Source organism: Pyrgilauda ruficollis, unplaced genomic scaffold (assembly GCF_017590135.1).
Source record: "Pyrgilauda ruficollis isolate IOZ18807 unplaced genomic scaffold, ASM1759013v1 scaffold414, whole genome shotgun sequence".
Lineage (NCBI taxonomy): Eukaryota > Metazoa > Chordata > Aves > Passeriformes > Passeridae > Pyrgilauda > Pyrgilauda ruficollis.
Window position 1 is genome coordinate 21,870 of NW_024525646.1, and position 25,338 is coordinate 47,207.

Genomic DNA, 25,338 nt, shown 5'->3' on the forward strand with positions numbered 1-25,338 from the left:
CAGATGTAAATTTAATGAACTTGGTTGATAGTATTTGCTTTGGCTTGAAATATAGATACATGTGAACCTTGTACTAAAAAAAAAAATCAGCTGCATGTTTTTGGGGTTAGCTGCCTCTCTTCTGGTTGCCACAGTTACTATTTTTTTAGGTCCTGAAATCATGAGCAAGCTGGCTGGTGAGTCTGAGAGCAACCTGAGGAAAGCCTTTGAAGAAGCAGAGAAGAATGCTCCTGCCATCATCTTCATTGATGAACTGGATGCTATTGCTCCTAAAAGAGAGAAGGTAAAGAAAGCCTTTAGAAGGTAAAGGAGTGCATCCTTTTTGGTAGCAGCTGGCATGAGTCTCTGCATTTGACTATAGGGTAAAGCAGTATTTCACTTAATGCTTGAAAGCAGTTGGATGTCAGAATTTGGGTATCAGAAGAATCTGATGTAGTTTACGATGTTTCTTAACAGCTCATGTCTGTTGTATCTGTCTGCTTTGGTTCAGTACTAGCTCCTGTGCTGTGTTTTAGAGCTTTTGGTCTAAATATTACTTTCTCTCTCCACAGACACACGGAGAGGTGGAACGTCGCATCGTGTCTCAGCTGCTGACTCTTATGGATGGACTGAAACAGAGAGCACATGTGATCGTTATGGCAGCCACCAACAGACCTAACAGCATTGACCCAGCTCTCAGGCGATTTGGTAACCACAAATGCCATCTCTTTTTTGTGTATCAGATACTTTGTTATGGACTGTGCTTCAGGAACCTTGGAAAGACTGAGTAGAAATTAATATTAAACATCTTATGTGTTATATAAGCTTCTTTCCAGCTACTTGTTTGGAAATAATTTCTAGATTTCAGCTTTTGGTATAATCTTTCATGCTTTATTAGATTAGAACTTGTAGAAATAATAAAATACTTAGAGGGTAGCACATTTTTTCACTGCATCAGTTAGGTGAGGCTATTTCAGGACTAAATGCTTAAGGGGTTGTTCATGCCTCAGGTTGCAGGCGGCTCTGAATTGTCCCATTTATCTTTTATTGATGAAAAGTCTGGTAGTTTCTGAGATTCAGGTTTTCAAAACTTTGCAGTGTAAATGAACGTCTGTTGTATGACCAGTTGGTAAAATAAAATTTGCAGGAAAAATGGCCTCTTAAATGTCTAGTGAGGCATTTGAATGCACAGCTATAGCTAGAAGAAAATGATAGATGTACATGCCCTAGTTAATACTGCAGTAATACATGAGTTTCCTGCCTCCTCAGATATTGGGGCAGTTCATGTTTTTCACCACTTGGGTACTGCTGTGAAAGTTCTGAAAAATTTAATCTCTCAGTATTTGTGGACACAAAAGTAGGAATAAATAAAAATGTACCATGGTGTGTTGGTTAGGATAGCATATTTTCCTATAAATTAGGAATGGAAAAAAAGCAGAAATCCTCTGTGTTTATATAATCCTGAACTCTACTTAATGCAGTAGTCTTACTTTCCCTAAATGGCTATAAGCCTTTCTGCCTTCTCTGATCTGACTCTGCTACTGTGCTGATTGATGCTGCAGAGAAACCCAAAGCTCTGGCATTTTCTGAAATTGTTTGTGGCTTGTCATCAAGTTCCTGTATCAGAGGAAGGTATCAACTGTAGCTCCCTTAGTTTGCAGAATCAGCAACTCAACGTGTGCTTGTACTCCTCAGGTCGTTTTGACAGAGAGGTAGATATTGGTATCCCAGATGCCACTGGGCGCTTGGAGATCCTGCAGATTCACACAAAAAATATGAAACTGGCTGATGATGTGGATCTGGAACAGGTGAGTAGCATGCTATTATGAAAGCTTGCCTCTGCTCATTTAGGACAGCGTGAAACTGAGCAAATATGTGATCTCTGAGCTTCCTCCTAACTAGATTACCAGTGACCAAAAATCCTCACTTGCTAGTTAAGAATGCTGTGGCTAAGTGAAACAAATGTGTACCAGTCCGGTCTGGAAGTGCCTTGCCACTGTCCTGTGTTTGTTTGCTGTGGCATTCTCTTTAAAAATAAAGCAAGCCTGAAACAGCACTCACAGAGCTGGCTGAACATTGTAGTAATACTGGGTGGATCTAATCTCTGTCCTGAATGAAGAACTGCAGTCCTCAGGGTTATCTTTCTGCACACTATCTATTCCAGTTGCAACTTTGTTCTCAAGTAAGAGGTGGAACAGCAGTGTCTTTGGCTGCTAAATGTGATAGCACTTATCTTGAATTTGCAGCAAAGCACTAATGTTTCTGTCCTTCAGAGTTTTGTTGCACCTCTGAATGAAGGACCAGAGCATGCATTGCCCTTGAAGAGTGCTTGCTTGTGTTCCTGAGAGTCATAGTTAATGCTCTGCTTTCAGGTGGCAAACGAGACCCATGGCCATGTTGGTGCTGACTTGGCTGCTCTTTGCTCAGAAGCTGCTCTTCAGGCAATCAGAAAGAAGATGGATCTCATAGACCTAGAAGATGAAACCATCGATGCTGAAGTGATGAACTCGCTGGCTGTGACCATGGATGACTTCAGGGTAATGGAGGAGTACCCTTCTTTCTTTTGTGTGCAATGTCTAATTGCTTATCTGAAGCAAGTGAACATAAAATATTAGAATTGATATAATGCTGTTTCTTCTAACGACAGTGGGCTCTGAGCCAGAGCAACCCTTCTGCTCTTCGGGAGACTGTGGTGGAAGTGCCACAAGTTACCTGGGAAGATATTGGTGGTCTAGAAGATGTAAAGAGAGAACTCCAGGAACTTGTACAGGTAAGGGTTTCCAACAGATTTTTTCCTAGTCAACTTGAAAAATAATGATTGTCATGGTTTAGAAATGGTATTCCCCAATTAAGTGTTCCCATTGAAACACTCCAAACCACATGCTGCTCACTCACTCCCCCCTCCCCTGTGGCAGGATGGAGAGGAGAATTGGAGGCAGAAAAGGTAAAAATCATGGGTTGAGATAAGAACAATTTACTGGAAACAGCAATGAGATAAGAAAATGAACAGTATTAATAACAGTGTACAGGACAGGTGAATGATTCACATGTGAATGCTCACCATACGGACCATGATGTTATCCCCAACTGCTTGCTTCACACTATCCAACTCAAAGGGACCCCCTCCCTCTGCCCCCTGCATGACGTGAGGTGGTACCCTGTCCTGGCCAGAACCAGGACAATAATAAAATTCAGAACCTCTGCACATTCCTGTTTGGGCTGTGACCAGGGTAAATGCAAAGTTTATATGGTATTTTTATGTAATGGACTGAAAATATCATGCTGTTCCATCTTAGTGAACCTGGGGAGAGGGAGGTGCTGGGAAGCAGCATCAGGCTTTCCTGAGCTGAGTATACAGGGACATCTTGGGTGGGTGTTGTGCTACATGCAGGAACAGCAGCAGTTCTGCTTCTCTTAAGTGGAGACTAGCAATAGCACTGCTGCCAAGAATCCTGTTATGTGATGGCTTTAATATGCTAGAAAGTAGATGAAGATTCTCATGCAGAGAGCCTCTGAAGTTTGACTTTGCAGCAGTGTTAGCACAGAGGTGAGAAGTAATTGAAGCCTTCTATGAAAGGAGAAGCTGGAACAAAGTCATGAACAGTCTGTGGAATTGGGGTGGTTTGGGTTTGATACATCCCTGCTTTCAGTTGCACTGTAGAAACAGCCTGTCTGTGAATAAAAGAATCTACTTTTCAATCTAACTTCTGTCATTAAAATCATCACCTATCTCTGATCACGTTGGAAGGATAAATGCTCACATCAGACATCTTGACTGGCTTTGGAGGGCAGAGAAAATAGGTTAGATAATGAGCTAGCTGTTCTCATTTGCTTTTGCAGGGCAAATTGAAGTTGGGGTTAAATGTGCTGGAAAACTACCTGAACTGGCACTTAGTTCATAGGCTTTACAATTTAGCTGTGATGCTTTTTAAACCAGTGCCCATTGAAAAACACCAGTGGCACTGAGCAGGCAGACTCTTGTGTTTAACCCACCAGAAATCGAAATTATTTGGGTTGGAAAGGACCTCAAAGATCATTCCAAACCCTCCAGCCATGGTGTAGTGGGTTGACCCTGGCTGAATGCCAGGCACCTGCCAAAGCTGCTCTCTCACTCCCCTCTGCAGCCAGCCAGAGGAGAGAAAATTTAACAAAGGGTTCATGAGTTGAGACAAGGACTGGGAGAGATCACTCATCAAGTACCACAGTGGGCAAAATAGGCTCTAATTAGAGTATGAATTGAATTTATTGCTAACAAAATCAGAGCAGGACAATGAAAAGTAAAATGAACCCTTAAAAAAACACCTTCCCCCACCACTCCCTCCTTTCCAGCTCTACCTCCTACCCCAGCAGTGCAAGGAGATGGAATGGGGGTTTTGGTCAGTCCATTACCCGTGGTTTCTTCCACTGTTTATGGAGAGGAGTTGTTCCCTTGCTGCACTGTGGGGTCCCTCGCCATGGGAGACAGTTCTCCATGAACTTGTCCAATGTGAGTCCATCTCACGAGCAACAGCTAAATGTGAACTGCTGTAATGTGAGTCCATCCCATGGGCAACAGTCCTCAAACTGCTACAGCTTGAATCACTCTTCCATGGGGTGCAGTTGTCCAAGTACAGGCTGCTCCAGCAAGGGCTCCTCTCTCCATGGGCCTCCCACGGGGTCACAGTCTCCTCTTAGGCATCCACCTGCTCTGGCATGGGTGTCCTCCACAGGCTGCGGGTGGATCTCTGCATCCCCATTGATCTCCATGGGCTGCAGGGGGACAGCCTGCTTCACCATAGTCTTACCCACAGGATGCAGGGGAATCTCAGCTCTGGTGCCTGGAGCACCTCCTCCCCCTCCTTCTTTACTGACCTTGATGTCTCCATAGTTTTTCTTCTCACATATTCTCACCCCACTCTTCTCTGGCTGCAATTACATCTGCGCAATGACTTTTCTTTCTTCTTAAATATGTTATCACAGAGGCATTACCACCATTTCTAATTGGGCCAGCCTTGACCAGCAGCACATCTGTCTTTGGAGCTGCCAGGGATTGGTTCTGCCAGACATGGGGGAAGCTTTTAGCAGCTTTTCACAGAAGCCACCCCTGTAGCCCCCCCGCTACCAAAACCAGGCCATGCAAACTGAATACACATGGACAGGGATACCTTCCACTAGACCAGGTTGCTCAGAGCCCCATCCAGCCTGACCTTGGATACTTCCAGGGATGGAATGTCCACAACTTCTCTGGGCAACCTATGCCAGTGCCTCACCACCCTCACAGTAAAGATTTTTTTCTACCCTCATTCGGTTTGAAGCCATTCCCTCTTCTCTTATCACTACACGTACTTGTAAAATGTCCTGCTCTGGCTTTCTTGTAGGCACCCTTTAGGTACAGGAAGGCTGCTCTAAGATCTCCCCAGAGCCTTTTCCAGGCTGAACAGCCCCAGCTCTCTCAGCCTATCTTCATAGGCGAGGTGCTCCAGCCCCCTGATCAGCTCTCTGCTGTGTTTGCATCAGCAGGTCTACATCCTTATTTTGAGGGCCCTAGAACTGGACACCATACTCCAGGTGGGGTCTCAGAAGAGCGGAGCACGGGGGCAGAGTCACAGAACAGTTGAGGTTGGAAGAGACTGCAGTGGATCATCTGGTCCAACCCCCCTGCTCAAGCAGGGTTATCCCAGAGCACATGTCACAGAATTGCATCCAGACAGTTCTCGAATACCTCCACTGAGGGATACTCCGCAACCTATCTGGGCAATCTGTTCCAGTGCTCAGTCACCTGCACAGTAAAAAAGTTCTTCCTCATGTTCAGGTGGAACTTCCTGTGCATCAGTTTCTGCCTGTTGGTTCTCATCCTATTGCTTGGCACCACTGAGAAGAGCCTGGTCCATCCTCTTGATGATCCTCTCTTCAGATACAGATACACATTGATGAGGTCCCCCTCTCAGTTGTCTCTTCTTAAGGCTGAACAGGCCCAGCTCCTTCAGACTTCCCTGATAAAAAAGATGTTCCAGTCCCTTAATCATCTTTGTCACCCTCCGCTGGACCTGCTTCAGGAGCTCCATGTCTCTCTTGTACTGAGGAGCCCAGAATGGGACTCAGTACTCCAGATGCAGCCTCACTAGGACTGAGTAGATGGGCAGGACCACCTCCCTTGACCTGCTGGCAATGCTCTTCTTAATGCACCCCAGGATCCCATTTGCCTTCTTGGCCACAAGGGCACTGCTGGCTCATGGACAGCTTGTTGTCCACTAGGACCTCCAGGTCCTTCTCTGCAGAGCTGCTTTCCAGCAGGTCACCCCCAGCCTATACCAGTGCCTGAGGTTATTCTTCCCCAGGCACAGGCCCCTGCATTTGCCTTTGTTGAACTTCAAACAGTTCTTCTCTGCCCATCTCTCCAACCTGTCAAGGTCCTTCTGAATGCCTGCACAGCACTCTGGGGTATTGGCTACTCCTCCCAGCTTTGTGTTGTCAGCGAACTTGCTAGGGAGGCATCTACCCCTTCATCCAAGTTATTGGTGAACAAGTTCAACAATACTGGGCCCAGTATTGAACCTTGGGGGATACCACTAGTGACAGGCCTCCAACTAGACCCTGTGCCACTGATTACAACCCTCTGGGATCTGCCATTCAGCCAGTTCTCAATACACCTCTGTCCACTCATCCATTCCACACTTCCTGAGTTTGCCTATGAGGATGTTGTGAGAGACAGTGCCAAAAGCCTTGCTGAAGTCAAGGTAGACTATCTACAGCTCTCCCCTCATCCATCCATGTAGTTGTTTCATCGTAGAAGGCAATCAGGTTGGTCAAGCATGATTTCCTTTTAGTGAATCCATGCTGACTACTCCTGATCACCTTCTTGTCATCCATGTGGATAGAGATGGCCTCCAGAATGAGGAACTCCATTACCTTTCCAGGGATTGAGGTGAGGCTGTGACTGGCTGATAGCTCCCTGGGTCCTCTTGCTTGCCCTTTGTGAAGACTGGGGTGACATTTGCTTTCTTCCAGTCTTCAGGCACCTCTCCTGATCGCCACAACCTTTCAAAGATGATTGTGAGCAGCCTCGCTCTGGTGTCCATTAGCTGTCTCAGCACTCATGGATGCATCCCATCAGGGCCCATGGACTTGTGGATATCAAGTTTGTTTAGGTGTTCTCTGACCCAACTCTCCTTGACCAAGGGAAGGTCTTCCTTCCAACATTCCTTTACCATGGTCTTCTGGGTCAGAGATCCCTGAGGGCTGGTCTTGCCAGTGAAGAGTGATGCAAAGGAAATGTTCAGCAACTTTGTCTTCTCTGCATTCTCTGTCACCAGGGTCCCCTCTCCATTTACTAATGGTCTCACATTATCCTTAGTTTTCCTTTTGTTACTGATGAAGGAAGAAGCCCTTCTTGTTGTCCTTGACATCCTTGGCCAGATTTAATTCCAGATGGGCCTTGGCCTTCCTTGTCTCATTTCTACTTACTCTAACAACCTCTTTATAGTCAGTCCAAGTGGCCTGACCCTGCTTCCATCTCTTGTGTTTCCTGCTTTTGCTTGGGTCCCCTTTGCCTGATTTCTTGCTCATTGGGATGTACCATTATTGAGCCGGGAGGATATTGACCAAGTCTCTTGGACTCCTTTTCCCTGTAGGACTTATTCCCATGGGATTCTTCCAAGAAGATCCCTGAAGAGGCTAAAGTTAGCTCTGGAGTCCATGGTTACAATCTTACTTGCTGCCCTGCTTCTTCCTTGCATGATACTGAACTCGTCAATCTCATGGTCACTACAGCCAAGGCTGCCCCCAGCCTTTACATCTCCAAAAAGGCCTTCCCTGTTTGTTAGTATGAGGTCAAGCAGCACATAATTCTGTTACCAAAAATTTGGTAAAATAAAAATCTCCTTAACACCAATGTAGCATTAAGAAGCAGGCATTCTTTATTTGGCCAGATGTATGAGGAGATAGCTCTTCCTAAAGTTGGGCACAATGAGTACAGGAAAGTTTCTGTTTATATACTGTATTTTACGTACATATTCATTGATTGTCCCAGAATAAACTTATATATGATAATAATTTTCCTGAAATCATTAACATATTTTTCCTCCCCTTTTCTGTGTCTTTTGTCCTGGGGGTTTCTTTGGTGGTCTCTAGTAATTGAGGAACCCTGATGTAATACCTGACCTGGTCAAGTTGGCAGGGCACTGGGACTGGTGAACTTCCAGTTCTCCTTCTTACACAATGGGCATTTTGCAGCTCCATAGGCCAGTGGGTTTTGAAGAATGAGCATTGTGTTAGCTCACCAGGTGTAGACAATTTTTCATCTGGTAACATTCCCCCCTTTGAGGCTTGTGAAGCTTGTCTTTTTAAGCCTTCATAAGCCTCACTTTGATTTTTAATAACATCATATAAGTTCCTTGCATTGCATTAGCAATCATGTTTTTTATGCAGCTTAAAGCAAACATAATCACAATTATTGCTATGATTACAATTATGCTTTGCAAAAGTGAGGCCAACCAACCACTCAGAGAAAATGCAAGTCCTTTAAATATTTTATTTAACCAGTTACACTTTCTAATTTTGTCCCTAATTTTCTGCTAGATGCAGCAACTGATTTTATCCTCTTTACCTGATCATCCAATTTAGCAGTCACATTCGGAATGTGCACACAACAAATATTGATGTTTAAATTCAAGTATCCACATACTCCATGTTCATGTAGTAGCAATAGATCTAAAGCAAATCTGTTTTGTAAGGTCATTTTAGTTGTGCCTTGCAACTGGTCATTTATTTCAGCAAACCCCTATTGAGTTGTATTTGCTAAAGCTTCCATTTGCAGTCAAATTATATATAGCTAGTCTGTTCCTAAAGGTAATCTTTGAGGAGTAAAGATGGATTTTTATATCCATCCCACTATAGTTTTCGTATCCTTCTCACGTGTTCCCAGATTTTTGTCAAACTGCTGACTAAAGTTCCCCACGGAACTGGATTTTCTGCAGAGGTTGGTATTGGTAAACAAGCTGTTATAGAAGTTACATTCTGTAATCTGACTTTAGGACCATATTCCCCTTCCAAGAATTTAAGATCATAGTTTCTATTATTATTATAAGTATGCAATTATTTATCATCTTCATTTAGGTCAAATAAATAGCATCCCTCTAGAAAATCACATTCTATACTTAAAACTATAGGATTTAGGTGAAAAAACTCCAAGGTGTTAGTCAGTCTTGTATCTGCTGTGTTTAATGTGTGGTTGCTGGTTTTACCCACATGTGATGAAGCCAGGGTTCGATTCCTTTTACCTTGAGTGCAGTGTAGGTTACCAGGAGGACTTGATATGGTCCCTTTCACTTCTCCTGGATTGGTCCAGAATTCAAGGTTCTGATGCACACTGTATCTCCTGGTCAGAAAGGATGTACAGGCAAGTCTAGCCCAAATGATCTGTTGACAGTGTAGTACCTTTTAAAAGAGTTAGTTCCAGTGCTATTAAATATTAATTTCAGCAAAACTTTTGAGACTTGTTGGTGCAACATGGGAAAGCTTCTGGCCATCCAGAAGAAGTATCTACCAATACCAAAATGTACCAGTCCCCATTCTGCCTGGGCAGTTCTTCAAAATCAATTTGCCAATTATCACCTAGTGAATTCCCCTGTTTTACTATCCCGATGGTGGCCTTTTTCCTTTCTTGGGATTATTTTGCAAAACAAATCACACATTTTTCATCAACTAATCTATTATTTTCTGTCATCTTTGTGCTATGTTCCTTGATAAACTAGTTACCATATTTTCTATTTCCTAATGTGTTTCCTGATGTTTTAGTTCTGTTATCTTATACATTAATTGTGGAAGTACAATTACCTGCCCACATGAGGTTACCAATCACCTGCTGGGATTTCCCATAGCTTCTAATGATGGGGCTAACTGCCTGTCCTGATTACTATAATTTTGTTTTTGTTCCCAGACATTCAACTTTGCTTGGTATTAGTGCAAGGATACCTTTTTCAGCAACCTCTTTAGTTGTTTTGTCAGCTAAATGATTCCCTGTATTAACTGGGGAGTCTCCAAACTGATGGGCTTTACAAGGGCTTCATGGCCACTTCTTCTGAGTTTTGCACACTCTGTAGTAGTTGACTAATTTCTTCTTTGTACTTAATAGGAGACCTCTGTTCCAATAACAATCCCCTTTCCTTCCATTTGGTTTCATGGATATGTATTATTCCAAAAACATATTTTAAATCAGTCCATCTGTTTACTCTTTCAGTGATTTCTAGCACTCATTGTAAAGTCATTACTTAAGCTTTTTGTGCTGATATGTTAAAAGGTAAAGCCTGGGCTTCTATTGTCTGGGTCGAGGTTCCCACTGTATACCCAGCTGCCCATTTTCTGTTTTGTATCATGCTGCTCCCACTGATGTATAGGTGCAGTTCCTGGTCCTGGATGGGATTGCTCTTGAGATCCAGTCTGCCAGAACACGCTTGTCCAATGGTTACCAGGCAGTCATGGTACAAAGGTCTCTGGGCTTCTTCTGAAGGCTGGAGAAACACGGCTGAGTTCAAAGCAGTGGTTACCTTAAGCAGCTCAACATTGTCCTGCTGGTATTTCAGCATCCTTCTGGCAATATCCAATGTCTTCCTTTTTGTTCCAATTGTTTGGACAGGCTGCTTCCATGACCCCAAATGCTGCACCAGTCCCCCTAGGGCCAGGTGCATCTTTTCATGCCCAGATAACTCAAATGGTTTGGTTCAAAGGTGAGAGTCACAGTGCAGGCATTGTCATTAAGGTTCTTTTAGGGCTTCAAAGACCCTCTGACTCTCAGGAGTCCATACCAAGTATTTTTTGGTGGAGGATCATACAAGGGTTTTGCCAGTACTCCATAACTGTCAATCCATAACTGACACCATCCGGCCATACCTAAGTAGGCTTGTAGTCCTTTGCTCTGGAGTCTGAAAAATGGCTTCTTTTCAGCTGCTTCCCAAGCTTCTTTTTTCCTGTGAGATCTCAAAACTAAGATATATTACTGCTTTGCTTGAAGCCTTACCCAGCTCCTTGGCTTGGAGGGCACTAAACCTGTTTGTTAATAGCAAGTCTTCAGGAGGAAAAATAGAATTCTTCCTTGTACAGAGTGGTTAGTTTCCAGCATTCTTTTGACTTTGGATTTCTTGAGACATGGCGCAGAGCCTGCATGCATCTCCAGTATAGAGGGAGGCTGAAACTCTTGAGTCTGTAGGGTCTCTGAGAATATCCTATCTATCACTTTCTCATCTTCATGAATGCTGTGCAGTCTGCTTGCTTCCTCACATAACTCCTTGACCTGGTGACATAGCTCCTTGACAGGGACACACTTTCTGCAGAGGAGATGACTCAGCCCCAGCTTCCCAGACAGGTATCAGGCACTCCTTACAACCAGAGGCCTGCATAGGTACATGTACTGTCAGAAGGTCTGTCACTGGTGCAGCAACTCCAACAGCCACTGGGGAACGAGCTCTACAGTGTGTCATCACCATAATATTGGGAGCTCACACTAGTAAGACTGGGAAAGAAAGGGCTTCCTTTGCCCCTTGGCATTAACTGCTGCTCTTATTTCCTGCTCTCTGGTACTGCTACTATGTTGACCCTCCTATGGAGAGGAGCCCTTCCTTGTCAACTGCAGTGCAAACTGCTGCACCCCACCTTGGCTAACATGCCATGTCCTGTTTGCCCCCTCTTCTGTGCTCCTGGTCTCTCGTGCTCCCTGGGGGCTCCTGCACCTGAGCTGTTCACCTCTGTGAGTGACAGACTGAGCTTAAATCAGCTGCTGTCACTCCTGGCCTGGCCCCTGCTGAGTCAGCTGCTCTTGTTCAAGCTCCACATGGGTCTTGACACTCTCCTGGGGTTACCCTGCCTTTAGAAACTCACTATTTGCTGCAGTCTCCTGCTCTGCTGCAGGATGTGCCTGCACAAGAGCTGTTTGCTCCCTCAACCTGCTACCCATGCTGTGATGCAGCCCAGGACACATTTGGTTTCTGGGCTGTGAGTGCAGATTGCTGGCTCATGTTGTAAAACATTGTTAGTCTGCTCAAAGAATTGGCAGTCTAACATGTCAACAACCCTTTCCCAGAAACAAAGAAAAAGATAGAATGCTCATTCCCTACTTGTAGAAGGACCATCTGTTTGATGATTGGCAGCTTGATCATCATTTGAAGGTTGCCTGTTGGCCACATTCTGTTTTTGGTGTCATAGTTCAGGGCGAACACACCTTGCAGGTATCCACCGTACCCCAGTGTCTGTGGAAATGCATGCATACCGGTGACCCCAAGCGATAAACTTGCATGAGCCCTCCCACTTATTAGTGGTTAGGTCCCATATCCAGACTTTTGCTCAAGGCAGGTGCATCTCACCTGAAGAATGCGATGAGAAAAAGTGATTTAAAATGACAGGATTGTTTGAATTTTGTGGGACTGTAAGATGATTGATTGTATATAGAGCTTTTTCCAATCAGCTATGCGGGGTTTCTCCAGGCATTCCGCTTTTTTGTTTTTCCAGAACACGCTTTAAAGTACCATGAATGTGTTCAACAATAGCTTGACCAGTTGGAGACTGCAGAATACCAAGTTTATGTGAGACTCCCCATAAGCGCAAAAACTGCTGTGTCTTCTGCGAGACGTGGGCGGGAACATTATCAGTTTTCATAGAGGAAGGTATACCCAAAATCACAAAAGCCATCCTCCAATGGGCAATCATGTTGTGACCCTTTTCTCCAGTATGAGCAGATGCCCACATAGCAGAGGAGAAGGTGTCAATAGACACGTGCACATACTTTAGTCGGCCAAATTCAGCAACATGAGTGACATCTGTCTGCCAAAGCTGCAAGGCCTTTAGGCCTCTGGGGTTCACCCCCGCTGGTAACCATGACAGTCAGCACAAGAACTGACAATGTCACGAACCTCAGTTGGTGTTAACTGAAATTGTTTCTGCAGGGTATGTGCACTTTGATGGAAAAAATCATGTGACGCTTTGGCTTGCGCAATCTTGTCAGGCTGAGGCACTACCCACACAGGGTTAGCCAACCTGTCAGCCCTGGCATTACCTTCTGTTATGAAACCTGGTAAATTGGTGTGACTCTCAATGTGCAAGATGTAATACGAATGAACTCAGGCTTGAATTGCACACCACAAAGTTTTCAATAACTGAAACAAAACTGCATTATTGACTTCTTTCAGAAGTGAACAATCCAAATGTTTGGTTATGTCTGTGACATAAGCAGAATCAGTGACCAAGTTCAGAGGCACCTGAGAAAATTTCTGGAATGCCATGGCAACAGCCTTTAACTCAACCAATTGGGCCGAGCCTGACTCATGGCCTTCTAGCACTTGCCATCCAGATTCATCCTTCCAAGTAACAATGGCTTTCCCTGTTTTTCCTGAGCCATCAGTGAAGACGGTGGGTCCTTGCACCGACACCCGACTATTTTTTGGCCGCAAAGACAGATTGGTTGTTTTTGCTAACTGCAATAACTTGTGACTGGGCATATGATAGGCAATTTGCCCTGAAAAGTTCTGCAGCGCACTTTGCAAAGGAGCACTGTTAATAAAGCTCCATTCAAAGACTTCCCACTCTATTGGAAGAATAATTTCTGAGGGATCAACTGCCATTAATTGCAAACACTGTTGATGGCATTTGATTATCAAATGAATGACTAATTCAAACAACATGGGTGCTGTCTTTTTCGGTTGATGGGGCAAGAAGACCCATTCCAAAATGTGCAAAGGATCAGACCATTTGTCACTCCATTGGCCAATGATACCTGTAGGATGAAAATCTGGATTGGTAATGAAAACAGTGATATCAATGGAAGGATCTACTCGATAAATCTGACGAGCAGAAACAGCTTGTTGGACTTCCTCCAGCACTCGTTGTGCCTCAGGAGTCAATTTCCTAGGTGAATTCAGGTCAGGGTCCCCCCTTAAAATATTATGCAACAGGGACAATTGTGTCGTGGTTAGCCCTAAATAAGGACATAACCAGCTGATGACACCCAGCAATTTCTGGGCATCATTCAGAGTCTTAATAGAATCCATGAGTTGCACCTCTTGATGCTGAATGGTCTGATCCAGAATTTTGACTCCTAAATATTTACCAAGGAGGATGCTGTTGAACCTTCTCCAGAGACACTTGCAGCCCATAAGAATGCAGAGCAGTGAACAGCTGAGACTGTATCCTCAGCAACTCATCCTGGGTGGATGTTGTTACCAGGATGTCATCCATGTATTGATAGTGATATGTGCCAGCAAACTGCTCGCGGACTCTGGACAAGGCCCGAGCCACATACCACTGACAAATAGTCGGGCTGTTTCTACAGCCCTGTGACAAAACTTTCCATTGATATCTCTGCACAGGTTCAGCATTGTTAATTGCAGGCACAGTAAACTTTGGTTTGTCATCAGGATGCACAGGAATTGTGAAGAAACAATCCTTTAAATCAGTCATCAAAATTTCCCATCCCATAGGGAGCATGGTGGGTGAGGGCATACCAGGCTGCAATGCTTCCATACTTTCCATCACTGCATTAATTTTTCAGAGGTCCTGAAACAGCCTCCATTTCCCAGATTTTTTCTTTATCACAAAGACAAGAGTATTCCAAGGACTAGTAGAAGGCTCAATGTGTCCCTGTTGCAATTGTTCCTGAATGAATTCACAAAGGGCAACCAATTTTTCTTTTGTCAGGGGCCACTGGTTCTCCCAGGTGTGTCTGCTCACTAACCACTGTAAAGGCAGTGTAGGATACTTTGCACCCTTCAGCGCAGTGGCCCCGATCAAAAATGTGTCCCAATACGTACCCCCCCAGGCTGCCAATACATCCCGCCCCCAGAGGTTGATTGGAGCTGCAGTGACATAGGGCTGAACTGTAGCTGTCTGCCCATCTATGTTTTTGATCAGCACAGACCACTGACTTACAAAGGTCTGTGTTGCACCCCCCACCCCTTTGATGGCCGAACCTATGGAAGCCAAAGGCCACATAGGAGGCCACGCAGAGAAGAAGATGACTGTCACATCACCCCCTGTGTTGATCAAACCTCAGAGATGGATCTGAGGCGGGCTGGCACCCGGTAGAATCAGGGTACGTGTCATCTGTGGTCTCTGAACAGAAATATCTGCAGTCCAGAAGACTTGTGGCAGTCCTGTGGATCTGAAGCCACCATTTCCAAGAGTCCGCTGGTCAGTCCTGGGGACACATGACTGAAAAGGCACAAGTTGAGCAATACAAGTCCCTGCCGGGATAGTGACGGGGGGGGTGGGCATGGAAACCATAGCACAAATTTGACCTGTAAAGTCAGAGTCAATGACATCTGGATGCACAAAAATTCCTTGTAGGGTGGCACTAGATCTTCCCACAAGCAATGCACTCAATCCTTGACCCAAAGGTCCAAAGGCGTCCAGAGGAACCTTATATACACAACAAGATTCTAAGATGATTGTTGCTGCGGTGTGCACATCCACCCTGGCTGCTCTGTGGGTGCTACCCCTAAGCTGGCTGAGTAAGCCTGTGCCGGTACCATGCCCTGGGGAATCATTTGTGTCATAGCACAGTTCTCCTTTGCGCTTGTCTTCCCATTTCCCGAACAGTAAGAGCCTGAGATGAGAGATGCAGGACTTCAGGCAGCTCTTCAAAATGCAGTTTATTGTATCCAAGATGTTACAACAGTCCGGGGTCGTGGGTGACAGCCTGCACCTACAGCTGTCAGCCCCAGCTGTAGACAAGCCTGAAGACGCTTTAGTTTTGGTTACATTGCATTATATACTTTTCTTTGCTGAGCATCTTAATATATAAGAACCAATCTATACTTTTGCCCATAGCCTATCAGAACTACTGTCATTACCATATTATGGTTAATACTATCCAATTACATGAGTTAGTATGTTATTTCCTTTCTGTTTCTGTGTTCCCTGTTTTTGCTTGCCCTTATTTTTCACCTGTTTCTGTTGGCCATCCCCTGAGGATGTTCAGCCTGGCTGTAAAGCAGCCGCCAAAACAGACGTTTTGTAGTCTACAGAACCTACTTTTGAACATTCTTGGACCATGTCTGGTAATGTTGGGTCGCCTGGAAGAGCATCTATGATCTTCCTACAATCGTCATTTGCATTGTCTCTTGCTAATTGCTTACATAACATCTGCCTCAAATTATCATCCTCAACCTACTTTTCCAGGGCTGCTGCAATTTTCTCAAGAAATGGTAGAAATGGTTCTCTTATTCCTTATTTTCACATATTGTGGCTTGGGAGCAGCCATTTCTATAGCTTTAACAGTGCTCCAAAGCCTATCTTTTGACTGCTCGAGAATGGCAGGGTCCCAGATAGCCTGAAGATCAGGAATAGCGAAGGCATTCTTCCCCATGAGAGCATCCACTCCCACGGCATACCTGGGATCATTCAGAGGCAAACGCAGGTTCTCTACTGCAGCCCTATCAGCCATCTTCCTCCAGTTGTCCTTAAAAACTTTAAATTGTACAGGTTGGAACAATATTTGAGCTATGTGTTTAATATCAAATGGAGCAAGCAGGTCAGTGTTTAACACTCCGATAATTTGCATAACTTGTGAAGAACCAAGCCCATCTTTTTCTACCTTACCTTGCAAATCTTGCACGACTCGCCATGCTATGACACCGTGCATGTCGACTTGTCCTGTATTTGGAACAGCTTTATACACAGGAAAGGCTTGGACTACCCCTTGTGATGGAACATTGCCTCCCTGATCCACCTGTGTTCCCTCCTCAGATACTGGATTGACTGTCCCCTGTGGTCCCTTCCTCCGCATTTATCATGTTGATGAGACTGCCCCCAGGCATTCCCACCTTCTCTAACAGGTCCCAATTCCCATTTTTCAGAGCCTGCAATTTGACCAATTCCTAAAACCAGTGAGGGTTCGTCGGTTGCACGGTCACCCAACAAGGGGGCAGCATCCAGAGCTGACTCTGGTATGATATGGCTGCTTGTCGGTGCTGGCATTCTGCCACCAGGCCACGCCCCTGGTGAGGGGCAGGTTGCCAATCTTTGTCACTGTCACTGTCCACGTCCCGGGGCAGGCGGGGCAGCCTGCGGGAGGTGGAGGATGTTGAAATAAATGGGCAGGAGATCTTTCTCCTTTTTGATGCCTTTATTAAAAAGAATCAGCTTAGGTGGGGTGAAACTGACAGGTCGTGCCCACGCCGCAGTCACTCCCAGGAGTGGCACGGAGGAGGAGGATGATGATGCAGCTTTGTCCGCTGGTCTGCAGGCAGAGTCAGGCCGGCTAGAGTCACCGAAGTGGTGGAGCCGGCTGCAAGCCCTGAGGCGGGGAGGTCAGCAGCAGCTGGTGAGGCAGGGTACCCGGCCATGGTGAGCAACATGGGCTGTGGCGGTGAAGCTGCAAGAGACAATGCCCACTGATCCGCACGCAGCAGAGGGAGGAGGAGGAGGAGTAGGCACAGACAGTTGCGCCATTTCTGCAGATGAAAGCAGAGGGGCGGAAGAGACCATGGCTCTGGTCGCATCATTTGTCGACGGTGAAGGTTCTGCTGCTGCTGCTTGCGCTTGCACCACAGAGGAGGAGGGGACTGGCAGAGGAAACAAAGTCGGCAGGAACAAAGGCGCACCAGCAAGCGCTGGCAGTGCAGCGGGGGGTGGCACATACACTTGTGCTGGCTCCGCAGATGGGAACGGAGGAGCCAAAGGGGCATTCGTGCCAGCCACGTCACTCACTGGTGGTGGAGGCGGTTGCGCTATTGCCTGCAGTGCAGGGGAAGAAGGAACTGGTGGCAGGGTCAGGGAAGCTGGCTGGCCGTACAAGGGCTGTCCCCCAGCTAACTGTGGTTCAGAGAGGGGAGGGGCTGGTGGGCGGAGCAAAGCTGCTTGAGGAGCAGGGAAATCTAGCGCCGGTGGGCAGGGTGAAGCTGGCTGTGACAAGGACATGCCGCTTACCGCTTGCCGAGCAGAGAAAGCTGGTGCTGCTTGGGGGGACGAAACCAATTGCGGCAAGGGCCCCCCCACAATCTCTCATGGTGCAGGGGGAACCAGAATCACTGGCTGTGGCGGGGACACCCTGGCTGCTGCCTGCGATGCTGGGGGAGCCAAAGGTGGTGCAAATAGAGGGGGATGCTCTGCCAGGTCCAATCGGGATGCAGCTATTGAAGTTGTTGGGGGCAGCGTCGCAGGAGAAGAATATTTCAGTGGAACATAGTCCCTGGGCGAGGGATAGATTCTGCGGGGAATCCCCATGTCTCTCGGGGGTCCGGGCAGAGCCAAGAAAGAGCTGGCATCCCCCTGCCCGGCTCCATCTCCCCCCAGGGCGTCTGTGTCCACAGAGAGAGCATCTTCACTTTCTGATTCCCCCATCTCTGTTTCACTTCCCATTGGGGTCCGACCTTGCAAAGCTCTCAAAAGGACTCCCCAGGTGACTGCTAACTGAGGTGCGGTCTTATCTCTGCTGATGACCTCGTCCCACAGGCAGTTGCCTAGTAAAGGCCAAGTCTCTGGATTAAATGCAGTGTTCACGTCTACTGAAAAGTCATGGGACCTTGCCCAGGCAAGTAAAGCATGCAGGGAATTATCTGACACAGGAACCTCCATACGTGGCAAAGCGTCCTTCCATGCAGAAAGAACTAATCTCTCTTCCATAGAAAGTTGGTTCCCCATGTTAAAGGAAACCCTTCCCAGCAGCCCGCACGAAGCAGTAGTCTACCCCAGGATGTAGACACTTCAGCTATGGTGGGAAAAGCCGTTCCACCCTAGCTCTTTGACATTGGGCTGCTACACGTGGTCACAAAAAGACTAGCCGTCTCAAGGAGGCGTGGGGAAAATCACTGTAACCTCTCTTAAATGGAGGACAGAGGGTGTCTAGTCTGTCCTGCGAGGACTGGTGGGGCTGCCCCAGCATCTCCCGGTGGGGTTGATCTGAAGCGTCCCATTCGTCCTGCAGTTTCTGGAGGGGCAACCAGATGTCGCCGTTGAGTTAGGAACAACAAGGAAAAGACAACACAGATTCCAGTGCTTCTTAGAAGGCATGAAGCGAGGTTTATTAGAAACTACACATATTTATAGACAGGATCGTTCACCCAGAACCTCATTGGTCTTTAAACAACACCCCTCACACCATTGGTTAATTAGGAACAACACCTTCTTGTAAATATCTTTCCATAAGCATCACGTACAAACATTCCACATGTTCACAAACACCAGGTGGAGAAATTAAGATAAGAATTGTTTTAATTCTTTCTCTGAGATTTCTCACAACTTCCCCAGGATGATGCCTGGGAAAGTTATCTGTTTCTCTCTCTGACTAAACTGTCAGCATCCACAACCTTGCACTTGGCCTTGTTGAACTTCATGAGGTTTGCATAGACCCACCTCTCAAGCCTCTCCAGGTCCCTCTGGATGCCATTCCTTCCCTCCAGTGTGTTGACCGCACCACACAGCTTGGTGTCATTGGCAAACTTTCTGAGGATGCACTCAGTCCCACTGTCCATGTCACTGACACAGATGGTAAATAGTGCTAGTCCCAACACTGACCCCTGTGGACACCACTTTTCACTGGTCTTCACTTGGACATCAAGCTGTTGACTGCAGCTCTTTGAGTGTGACCATCCAGCCAATTCCTTATCCACTGAGTGGTTCACCCATCAAATCCCAATCTTTCTAGTTTAGAGCCCAGGATATCATGTAGGACACTGTCAAATGCTTTGCACAAGTCATCTCAGGTAGTGCTTCTGGTAGAAGCAGAAACAAAACTGGTCTAATGGAAAGTGTCCCTGACCCTGGACTAGAGGATTTTTGAAGGTCCCTTCCAACCCAAACAATTATGTGATTCTAAGATATAGTCCTGTTCTAACTTATATTGAGAGGTTTTAATTTGTTTGTTTGGTTCTCTTTCAGTATCCCGTGGAACACCCAGACAAATTCCTCAAATTTGGCATGACCCCATCAAAAGGGGTTCTGTTCTATGGGCCACCTGGTTGTGGTAAGACACTCCTGGCCAAAGCCATTGCTAATGAATGCCAGGCAAACTTCATTTCCATCAAGGGGCCGGAATTGCTCACCATGTGGTTTGGTGAGTCTGAAGCCAACGTGCGTGAGATCTTTGACAAAGTAAGTATTTCTTCTATTCCTTGTGCTATGTTTGTGCTGAGGTACTCCCAAACCCTCTACTGCACCCATCTTACTGGCCTGGTTTTGTTTTCCCTGCTTGCACTGAGAGCAGAGGCTGCTTTTCTGATGTTAGGGAATTGTCTTGGTTTGAAAGACAAGTGTTTATTAAGGAAGGCAGGAGTCTCTCTTGGAATGGAAAATGCAAACTCCTTTCTTCCAAAGTATTAAAATTTTGAAATTAAGGGGCTCTTAGGCAAAGATATGAGAATAGGAGTAATAGTTCTTTACTAGTATGTATAAATAAAAAAACCCTACAACTTATTAGGAAAATTAAAATAAAATGCAGTAGTACAAAAAACACTGTCAGAGTCAGGATACAACCTAACACCTTGTTGGTCAGGGTGTTGGTAGAAGTCTGATTAAGTGGTGGCTACAGTCCTCCTGGAGTGACAGATGTGGTTCTGTTGAAGCAGTGATCCTGTAGAATGGTGTAGTTTTCCTCTGAAGATCCTGTGGTGATGTAAAAGGGTCTAGTATTCTGGGAATCTAGTCAAAAAAGGCTGACTGTGGTGTTCCAAATCTCAGATTATATCCAGGTAGGAATGCTTGGCTCCTCCCCTTGGGTGGAGCATCTCACAGTGGGATGGTGTACTTTTATCAGTCATGCAATGAGACTCAATGGCTCATTAACAGAAGATATCCCCCTGGAGGGAGGATGTTTTGTGGAAGAGATAAAGAACACTGCCCCACCTGGTTTTAACAGATGGTAATAGAATACATACTTTTGGTTACACCTTGCATTGCAACTTAACACAGGTATTTATTATCTTTTACAATATAGCTATTTAGATGATTTTCTCCTACTGGAATTTGTATCTGTTGTTACAAGATTATAAATGCCCCAGTGTCTTAGCAGTGAGGTTAGCATTAGGATGGCATAGATATTCTCTGCATCCCTGAAAACTTATTTCAACACCTCATTAGCCATCACCTTCTACAGATTTTTAAAGGATGTTATGGGTTCTTCTTTTTCTACAGTTGGACTAAATGATCATTGTAAGCCACTTCAAACAGAAATCCTCTCCTCTCCTCTCCTCTCCTCTCCTCTCCTCTCCTCTCCTCTCCTCTCCTGCAATATATATGGCTTGCAAAGGAGCCCACTTCCACTGCCCAGTTTCCCTGTAGATAGTGTGACCTCCCGTCCCAGGAGGTTATCTGCATGGATTATCTTGGGAACCCTCACTTCTGTGGTCAGGGGAGGTGCTGAAAGAGCAAAGTTGGAAAGAGAGTGAGAGAGAAAAATTTAGGGAACCTCAGAGGCTATCTGGTTCAGCTGTTTGTCCAAATCAGGGAGGTAGCTTGGAAATTCAATCAGATTGCTCAGGACTGTCTTGGTTTGAAAGACAGGTGTCTGCCAAGGAAGGTGGGAACCTCCCCTGGGATGGAAAATATGACCCCCCCTTCCCTCTGAATTAGTATAACTTTGAAATTAAGGGGCTGTCAGGCAAAGATATGGGAAAAAGAATAACAGTTCTTTACTAATATGTATGTGTATAACAAGGCAAGTAAACAAAACCCAGTAACAGCCTTCTCTCGGCTGTCAAGCACTTTCCCCTTTAGTGTAGTTACAGTCACGGCCGGCAGGGGCACTGTTGACTCCTGGCTGGGCAGGGCAGGTGCAATAATTCACTCGCAGCTGCAGGAGGCGCTGTGGCATGAGCTCAGCTGTCTCTCATGTGGGTAATGGCGGGCACAGCCGGCAGAAGAGATGGAAAAGGGGCTTCCCTTACAAACTCACGTGGGGGCAGTCAGTCCCGGTGCCCCTCCAAATAGCAAAATGAGCTGTAGCAGGAACCTCGGAAGCAGCAAGCTGGAATGGCAGGGACGAGCAGACCCGGGGTAGCAAAGAGAATGTATCAGAAACTCCGCAGCTGTAGCAGGAGCCACAGGGTGTCCTGGTAGGCACAGTGCTGGGTTGCAGTGTAGCGAAAACCCCAGAGCAGTGGCAGAAAAATAGTGGGGCTGGGCAGCAGCAGCTGGGCTTCCAAACACTGCCAGGAGAGGCTCCCTTGGAGGGGGAGGGGCTCGGGGTCCTGGGTTTTCCCCTGAGGCACCTGAGTAGATGGTGAGGGTCCTTTCCAGAGAGATAGGGTGTTAAGGTCTCAGTGCTACAGCCACTCCTACAAGCAAAAGCCTCACTTGCGGTAGGAGAGAACAGTAATGGGCTGGACTCTGCAGTGGCAGCGATTAGCAGCAGCTCGACTGTTCCCTCTGATCCCAAGCACAAGAGAGAGGGAGAGGAGCTGAGCCCAGCCCCTCACCCCCAGGCCAAAATATAGAAGTATCTCTGCCCTTCCCAAGAGAAAACCCCTCAGGTAAGACAGTAGCCAGCTGCACCCTTTCCTCTCCTCCTCCTCCCAGCAACATCTTTTGTTTCTCAAGTATTGGTGGTTATTGTCTCTTAGCAACAAATGGAACAAAATTCCATGAGAGAAAGAAAAAAAAAAAAAAAAGAAAACAACCTAACCTCCAACAAGGGCCCTGTGTTATGAACATGTGCTAAGGATGGAGAATCCCTGACCTCTCTGGGCCCTGTGCTAGTGTTTGAGCTCTCACATTGTGAAGATTTTTTCCCCCCTTATTTCTAACTGGAATTTTCTTTGCAGCCATTTGTGTCTCTGGTCTTTCATCCTTTTGCTGTGTGTGAGAAACAAGGCTCACACTTTAAAATTTTTTAAAGTTTAATAAGGGATAAAAGGGACAATATCCAGTGCTGGGGTGCTTGGCAAACTGCCAAAAGCACACTTAGCTCAAAACAATTTTCTCATATACTTTTTCATTACATTGGTTAAATGCATATTCATGAGGATTATACATATTCAAACATTCCTATGAGTTCTTTTACATGTTCCAGGAATTCTGTAGCTTTGTTTGACCCCTGACCCCGTCGTGCAATAGTGTAGTTTTGATTTTTGGGAGTTGTATGTCATTTCCTCACAACGTGTATGCCATGTCCTCATAACGTCAAACGGGGAATTATTGATAGCCCCAGGGTCAGTGGCAGAAGTCCTTTACACATCTTTTCTTTTGATGTTTTTTGTGTGGTTCCTTCAATGTTATCTAATCATACAGACAATTTTAGCTATTTCCACAAACTTATCTAAGTTATTCTCACTATTGTCAGTTAGTTAAAAATAAAAGCATCCTGCAAAAGTTAACATTCCATAGTCTCTATTTTAATATTTTGCGAAAGCCTAAACTACAATATGTATTTATCACACTAATACATACATAAGGTACACATGGCCAGGGAAATAGCCACAAAAACTGACAAATTATATCAAAAGCAGTTAAAAAGTGATTACAAACTGTACTACATTAAAATCACCGTTAATAATAATTTGCAAAAGCTAATACATAATAGCGAAAGCAAACAAATACATATTTATAACACTGTGCATTTTGAAGAAGGATATAGCTCCCTTTTCCCTATAACTCTATGAAATAAATGGGCAGGAGATCTTTCTCCTTTTTAAAGAGATTCAGCTCAGGTGGGGAGAAATCGACGGGTTGTACCCACGCCGCCGCTGTCCCCAAGAGTGGCACGGAGGAGGAGGGTGATGCAGCTCTGTCCGCTGGTCTGCAGGCAGAGCTGGGGACTGCGTCCTCACGGGAGATTGGCAGATTCTTACTTTTCGGTCCAACACTTCGGGTCCCCTCCTTAATGAACATCCTTTCAGGTCAGGGTGAGAAGCAAAAAGGATCCGAGCAGGTACTGGACTGCGCGCCCGTCCTTAGACATCACCTAGGGTCCCCTAATTCTATATTGGCTCGTTGTTTTTAGGGGTTTTCCTGGGAAAATTTCGGAGCGGTGCATTTCTCATCTGCATACGTGGTCTCAGGCCACTCCCATTCTCCTGGGCTGCCTGTCCAGGTGTAGCTCCAGGGCAAGCCCTGGGAGGACAATGGCTAAATCACCAACCATTGATGGGCAATTAGATAAGAACTCTTTAACAATGGAGCTAATTTGACAGCAATTGGTCCAACTGGTTTTAGCTCTGTAATCTTAAACAAAAATAGGTAATTTTTTTATTCATAACACTCTACATATTAGGTAGCTGAAGACATATTGAATTTCCCCCTTCCATTTGATATTTCTTACCTACTGATACTCAAGTGCCTAAATGTCTTGGTTTGAGACAAGTTTAGGAGGAAATGTCCTGAAAGGAACGTCTTCTCTGAAGAAGGCAGGTTTTGGCATTCCCTCCCTGTAGTGGGTTGACCGCTGGCCAAATGCCAGTGCATTCACAAAATCGAAAATCGTCTACTCATCTTCCTCTGCTATAATTGGAGCAGAGGAGGGGAAAAAAACCCAGTTACACTAAAGCTCATGGGCTTGAGATAAGGATTAGGAGAAAATGCTTTAGGGGCAAAATAGGCTCAAAATTTTAAAGGGTATAAAGAAAACTTTATTAACAGAACTAAAAGAAGAATGATAAGAACTAAATAAACATTTAGAACACTTTTCTTCCTCCAGCCCCTCTTTCCTTCTCATTAACAACATAAAGAGATAAAACTTGTGATTATCAGTCAGTTTACCACTTCTACAAAATAATCTTTTTTCAGTTCATTTAAGGATAGGAGTCTCTTCTGCCAAGCCACAAAAAACAGTTTCCTTGTGGTTTTAAGTTCACAGTTAAACAGTCTGCCCATTAAAAACTTGTTTGCTTTGTGAAAGTCCCTCCCATTGACTTACAGTCTTTCCCACAACTGCTCTCAAGGGCCATTTTGGCTACTGGGGTATAATTTTAAGGATGAGCTGTTCTATTACAGAAACAAAAGTTCTCTTCTTCTGTCTCTGGAAGTAAAAATTATGTTATTCTATTTCTGAAAGCAAAGGTTCTCTTCTTCTATTTCTGAAAGCAAAGATTCTCTCTCTCTGTTTAAGTCTCAGATCACAGCTTCTTTCAACATCTATATTTTTCTAGTTCTCTTCTGAGCTGCGGATGAATGCTGCATCCCCCCCCATGTGCTTTATGAATGACAGGGAAATAGACTGGTGTATTATATTCTCACCTTGGCTTGCAAAAGGTTTTCAGCTACAAAACTGGAGCATCTCCTCTCCTTTCTTCCGGGCTTCAGCCTCTCCTTCTTCACTGACCTTGGTGTTGCCTCTTGTTTTCACGTGCCTTCACCTTTTCTTTTCTCTGACTCGGGAGAAGATTGGCATCTGTAGGTTTTATCTCTTCTCAAGTGGAATTTTACAGCATGGAAAGGGTTAATCTCATCCAGGCCCTGCATCAGGGA

The 25,338-nt window shown here is 45.4% G+C and overlaps 1 protein-coding gene across 1 annotated transcript in view; it reads left to right on the forward strand.

The window, feature by feature from the left end:
- The window catches only part of LOC121359113 (transitional endoplasmic reticulum ATPase-like), a 47,444-nt gene that overhangs the window by 16,538 nt on the left and 5,568 nt on the right, over positions 1-25,338 (forward strand). Inside the window, exons 8-13 of the mRNA XM_041477822.1 lie at positions 150-283; positions 552-687; positions 1,675-1,787; positions 2,352-2,516; positions 2,627-2,749; positions 19,819-20,031. Of these exons, the coding sequence (XP_041333756.1) occupies positions 150-283; positions 552-687; positions 1,675-1,787; positions 2,352-2,516; positions 2,627-2,749; positions 19,819-20,031 (884 nt within the window). The remainder of the gene's footprint in view (positions 1-149; positions 284-551; positions 688-1,674; positions 1,788-2,351; positions 2,517-2,626; positions 2,750-19,818; positions 20,032-25,338) is intronic.